Raw genomic sequence first — 5,891 nt, forward strand, 5'->3', positions numbered from 1 at the left:
AGGTATTATTATTGTGTTCACTTACAATTCCAGAAGGTAAGGCACAACTTGGCAAAAAAAAACTTAAATTTATTTTTTGTATCCTAAAGTCAGGTGCAATAAATCAAACTTTTGAGAACAGTCTTACATTCTATATTGAGGGGGAAAGACTCCTCCACACAGAAATTAGGGTCTTTCCTTCTTGTTCCTCATTAAACCGTTACAGCAGTGTTTCATCATTCACTTACTATCATATACACAACAAAAAAAGATTAGAAAAATCACAAAAACATCTTGAACATCCAGCTGCTCTCACCAATACATCAACTCTTAGGTTTAAGACGTGGACTAAAACAACTTCAGCAGTCATAAAATAGAAAAAGAGACACTAAGGCTACAAAAAGAACAAAAATAAATGAGGTAGATAACAAAGCTTTCGTACCTAGGACTTGCCTGTTCCAACTTTGTAGCCTTCATGCAATAGTCATGAAGAGAAATCTTCATAATTATTTGGCTAAGCTACATCAAGGAAATTTTTAAGAAAATAAGTATGTGAAACCCTGGCCAGATGGCTTAGTTAGTTGGAGTATCCTCCCATACACCAAAAGGTGGTGGGTTGGATTCCCAGTCAAGGCACATATTTAGGTTTTGGGTTTGATCCCTGATTGGGGCCCACACAGGAGGCTAATGATTAATGTTTCTCACATCAATATTTGTTTCTTTCTAATAAGATATCCTCGGGTGAGGATAGTATGTGAACCGATGAGAAAACACACCCTATGAGTTTCTTCAAGAATGAAAACCCACTTATTTGATAGAATAGGCATCGGTGAACTAAACTAAGTCACTTGAGGTCCCCTGCTTGGGTGCCCACCTTTTCTGGTGTTCAGAAGAAGATGGCATTTGCAGAGCACAGGGCATAATACATTGGCACTCTCAGGGTTCCAACTGAACTGTACTTCAATAAGCGGCAGCACATACACTGATTCCCTAAGGACTAAAATCAGTCCATTTGAGGGCATCCTACTTAAGATTCCAAGGTTAAAGGAATTTTGTCATTCTACAATGTTAGTTTTTATTAAAGTACATTCCAAAAAAAGGCCCTGGCTGGGTAGCTCAGTTGGTTAGAGCATCATCCCAATACGCCAAGTTTGCAGGTTCCATCCCTGCACATACAAAGATAAACCAATGAATGCATAAATCATTGGAATAATTTCAATGTTTTTCTTTCCCTTTCTCTCTCCCTCCAAAAAAATCAATAAATTTCAAGGAAGGAAGGAAGGAAGGAAGGAAGGAAGGAAGGAAGGAAGGAAGGAAGGAAGGAAGGAAGGAAGGGTGGGTGCAGGGTTGAGGGGCATATAAAGTATGTTCCTAAGGACAACAAACCTTGTCCATTTACCTGAATACAGGCACCACAGAAGTATACAGCACCCCCTCCTTCCAATCAGGCTAAGCAGTTGTCTTTTCCATTGTGGTTCAGTAAGTTCCAACTTGAAACAGGTGACAGTCAGTCAGTCTTTGGAATTAGTAACTCTAGCTTGTACAAAGGTTTTATGTACACAGTTGGTTGCAAGTAACCAAGCTACTTTGCAAGACCTACTTCTTTCCAAATTTTAAGAGGAACACGTCTTATTATTTTTGTTGTTGTTGTTGTTGTTTTCTTGTGTTATTTTCGCAAAGCAGCATAACATTGCGATTGAAGGACTTGCTTGAGTTTGTGGTCACAACTGTAAACATCATTTGCACATCAGAAGAAAAAAAAACCAGGAGGAGATGAGTTATAACAAAACAAAAAAAGAAGAAGGAAGGTTCAGCTCAAGAGTGGTCACTCTACATTTCTCCTTCCGGTGGGCTCTCCTGTAGCTTAGCTTCCGGTAAGTGACGGGACTGGTGTTTGGGAATGCTGTCAGCAGCACTTCCTTTTTCCACATCAGCACTAACAGCTGACTGAGAGCCATCTATCTTGGAGACAGTGTTGTCATCCACAGCAGAGCTTGCCCCCTGGGAAACTGGGGGAGTAGAGATACCTACACTCTGAATCACTGAGATCTTGTTGGTATTACTGGCCAGACTACCACTGAGCATGGTGGTGTCCTGGTTGCACACAGCAGGGTTTACAGTCACTGAAGGGACCGTGGTTTCCTGGGGAAACATTTCAGGAAGCATCTTTCCATCTGTTCCTGCCAGAACCATGGTGTGCTCAATGGCTTCCTTCCTCCCACAGTGTGCAGAGCTATTGTTGGCCCTATGTGTCATATAGTGGGCCTGCAAGTTGTCTTTGGTGGTGAAAGCTTGCCTGCATATGTTAGACACGAAAGGCTTCTTCTGCCCGGTGTGAGTGCACTCATGAATTTCAACAGCACTGGCCAATGAGTTCTTCCCAAACTGTGTGCAACCATGTTGCTGGTCTTGTTGGCATGGCTGAGCTGCTAACAAAGATGCCATGCCTGCGGATACGGTTGTGGGTCCAACTTTGTCATAGGTTGGCTGGGCCCCAGCAACTGTTAATGGAAGACTGCTCCAACCTTTCACATCAGTGTGGCTGTTCTCTGAGCTCTCTGTTTTGCCATCAGCATCAGGAAACTTGGACTTGATGCTTTCTGCTTTGCTATTGACTTGCGTGAGAGCCTGAACAGACGTGACTTCCAGAAGGTCTGGATTTTGGCTCTGATACTTCTGGTCTCCTATCACTGAGGACAAGTTGGTCAAGCCACCACTCTCCTCCAAACCTTTTCCTCTGCTGATCTGCTGCTGTGTGACCACAGGATCAGGGCCCACACCCAGGATAGCTGAGATGGTGAAACTTGGCACAGGTGATGTCGAGTGGCTGCTCGGAAGAGGCATGGAGATCTTTGATGAGTTGCTAGGGGCATCCTGGGAGTCAACTTTGTCTACATCAGTGCTTTCAACATCATTGTGACATGTGGCACTTGTACTGCCATTCTCATCGATCTCCATTGGCTCAGGATCCCTAAAGTCACAAGGATTTTCCAGAACAGGTGCGCTGGGAATCTGATCACTCATGTGCATCCGAATATGTTGCTGCAACGTGACCACATTGGTAAACTTCTTCTGGCACATGGGGCACGAATACTTCGCCTTTGTGGATGTTTTAGTTTTGTGAGTCTTTAAGTGTGTATTCAGGCTTCCTTTGGAGGAGAAGCTTCGGCCACAGGGCTTACACTCATATGTACTTTCCCTGTTGTGGGTGCGGTAATGCACTTTGAGGGACCTTTTGGAGCTTAAGACTCGGTGGCAAATGTGACATTCATTGGGGTGAGTGGTGGCCTTATCATCGTTCTCCACCAGCTGCTGCAACTTCAGAGTCTCTGACCCTGGCTTGGATGCCCCTCTTCCTTTGAAACCACCAACACTTGGGTAATTATGGTCTGGCCCCATTCCAGAGAATCGGTATCCATCCCCACTTTCTGGAGGCCAGGGCTGAGGGTAGTCGGCTGGTGAGCCACCCATCAGGTCCTTGGGGTTAGTCCCACAACAGATATTCTGAAGTAGCCCTACATTGGGGGTCTCTGTGACCAGGACAGATTTTCTAAGACTTGATTCATCTTCAGGGACAGGTACAGAGAGTGCACAGGGAACACCAATACCTGTTGCCATTTTGTCGTGGAACTCGCCAAACTGTTGGGGATTCGTCTTCACCTGGAAATGTTGATGATGGTGCTCCTGGAGGTCGGCCTCTGTGGTGAAACATTGGCCACAGACAGAGCACCCGAAGGGTCTCTCTTCAATATGGGAAAGGAGGTGGACCTGCAGGTCTTTATTAGTCCCAAAAGACTTGCTACAGTGTTTGCATTTGTACAGGCAGGCGGCAGCCTTGTCTCTGGATTTGACATCCGCTGGGGGGACATTGGATGGCCTCTCTTTCCCATTAGTGGATGGGTTTAACGCCACAATGGAGAAAGGGCTCTGGAAGGGCACAGAGACTGGGGCCTGAGATATGAAAGCACCTGGAAGGTGGTTCAGAAGCACCCTTGACCCATCTGGCCTCGGGGCAATAGGTACCAGCCTTTGGGGCACAGAGCTAGTGGTGGGAGGGATATTTGCGTAAGGTAGGCTGGCTTGATTCAAGGGATCCAGATACAGACCTTGGACCTGGTGGGACATGTGGCTGCCAAAGGTCTTAAAGGTATCAACTCCCGCTATGCCTGAGTGGAAGGTGTGGGCGGCCCACATGCTCACCCGGACGCGAATCTGCTCTGTGAGCTGCATCTGCTGTAGCTGCTGATGCTGCAGATACAGGACCTGCTCCAGGAACCATGGGACGCTGTTGGCACCAGGCAGAGGAGCAGGCAGTGGGGTGGGCATGGGAGAAAACAAGGGGGCAGGCATGGGGGAAAGTAGAGAGGAAGGCAGGGGTGCAGGCAAGGGGGCAGGCATGGGGGTGGGCAAGAGGGGGGGCAGGGAGGGAGGTGGGGGGGCAGGCAGAGGAGGAGGCAGGGAGGCAGGCAGGTGGGAAGGCAGGCGGATGAGCAGGGGGGCAGGCAGGGAGGGAGGCAGGGGGGCAGGCAGGTGGGAAGGCAGGCGGGTAGGCACGGGATCAAGTACGGGGGTGGGTAGAGGGAAAGGCCGGGGGGGAGGCTGAGGAGAAGGCTGGGGAGAAGGCCGGGGGGCGGGCAGGAGGGGAGGCAGGGGAGCAGACAGTGTGTTGGCTCTCTGCTGACTCACTGCCACCTTGGTACCCTGTAGTGCTTCAAGAGTGACATTAGTTTTGGGCACTTTGCCTTTGGATAAAGAGCTTAAGTGCTGGGACATAGGTGGCAGAGCACTGTTCTTTGAATGCAGAACAGACTCTGCCCCTGGCTTCTCCTTCATGTCCCATGAGCTGCCACCATGCTCCCTAGGACTTTCCTTACTGCTTGGATTGTGTGGTTGGTAGCTGTCCACAGCCCTGAAGTCTTTTGAAGGCACCAGCCCCTCACTGTCCTTCACAATGAAGACAGGTCTAAGTTTAGAGCAATTCTGCTTATGTTCTAAGAACTCTTGCCCGCTAAAGAACATTGCACAGCACATCTGACAGATGACAGACTGCTCCCTACAAGGTCTCTTTACTTTCACTTGGTCCCCATTCATGTCCTCACCAGTCCCCGGGTTGTTCACTGGAGCACCTAGCTCCATCCCTGCAGACACCACTGAGGCTGCATCTGCAAACTTCGGGGCCAGCTGCTGCGTCTGCTCCTCTTCCTGATCCTCCTCCAAGTTGATGTGTTGAGGTTTCACTTGCTTGCGCCTCGACATGATGCAAGTATTAGGAGGCCAATCAAGGCACGATTATTTGCCCACTCTGCCACAAATTCCTGGAGTTGGAGATAAATTTGAAATAATAAAATTCTCAAATATAGAACCATAGAAACAAACAAAGGAACTAAGTAAAGACAATGGATATGAAAAAAAAAAAATTTCACAGTCAAGGATGTTTCCAAATAGCATTTTGAGAAAAAGGAACATGTCTTAATCATGTGGTGCTCAATAAATGATTGATTTACTTTAAAGGAGGAATCAGAATTACCTGAAAAGTACTAGAAACACAATGGCAATGTAGCCTTTCAAGATATCCTTTCATGAATGGTGAACAACATAGACTGATAAACAAGAACAGACCCAGAGATAAGGAGCCATGGGTCAGACTGTTGGACCTCAAAGGGAGGGTGGGGATAAAAGGGAGAGATCAACCAAAGGACTTATGTGCACACATACGAGCCTAACCTGTGGTCAAGGACAATAGGGTGGTGGGGCATGAGTGGGGGGGATTGGAATAGGGGGTTGAGGAAAAATATGTGATACCTTAATCAGTAAAGAAATTAATTAAATTTTAAAAAAAGATTTACTTTCATGGCTTATGTTTACCCCAGCCACTAAATCTCCTCCTAGCTTAAGCCTCCTTTCATTACATG

General features: G+C 47.1%; 1 protein-coding gene across 1 annotated transcript; it reads right to left on the reverse strand.

Annotated features, from left to right (window-relative positions):
- Positions 1-1,809: 1,809 nt before the first annotated feature.
- LOC311614898 (sal-like protein 4) lies at positions 1,810-5,235 on the reverse strand (the record flags this gene model as incomplete). Its single annotated transcript, XM_084869981.1, has 2 exons — positions 1,810-4,242; positions 4,666-5,235. 2 exons carry the CDS (start codon positions 5,233-5,235, stop codon positions 1,810-1,812), a joined length of 3,003 nt encoding a protein of 1,000 aa, XP_084726107.1.
- Between the last annotated feature and the right edge of the window lie 656 nt (positions 5,236-5,891).

The sequence above is a fragment of the Pipistrellus hanaki genome, assembly GCF_964339955.1.
Source record: "Pipistrellus hanaki genome assembly, chromosome: X".
Taxonomy (NCBI): Eukaryota; Metazoa; Chordata; class Mammalia; order Chiroptera; family Vespertilionidae; genus Pipistrellus; species Pipistrellus hanaki.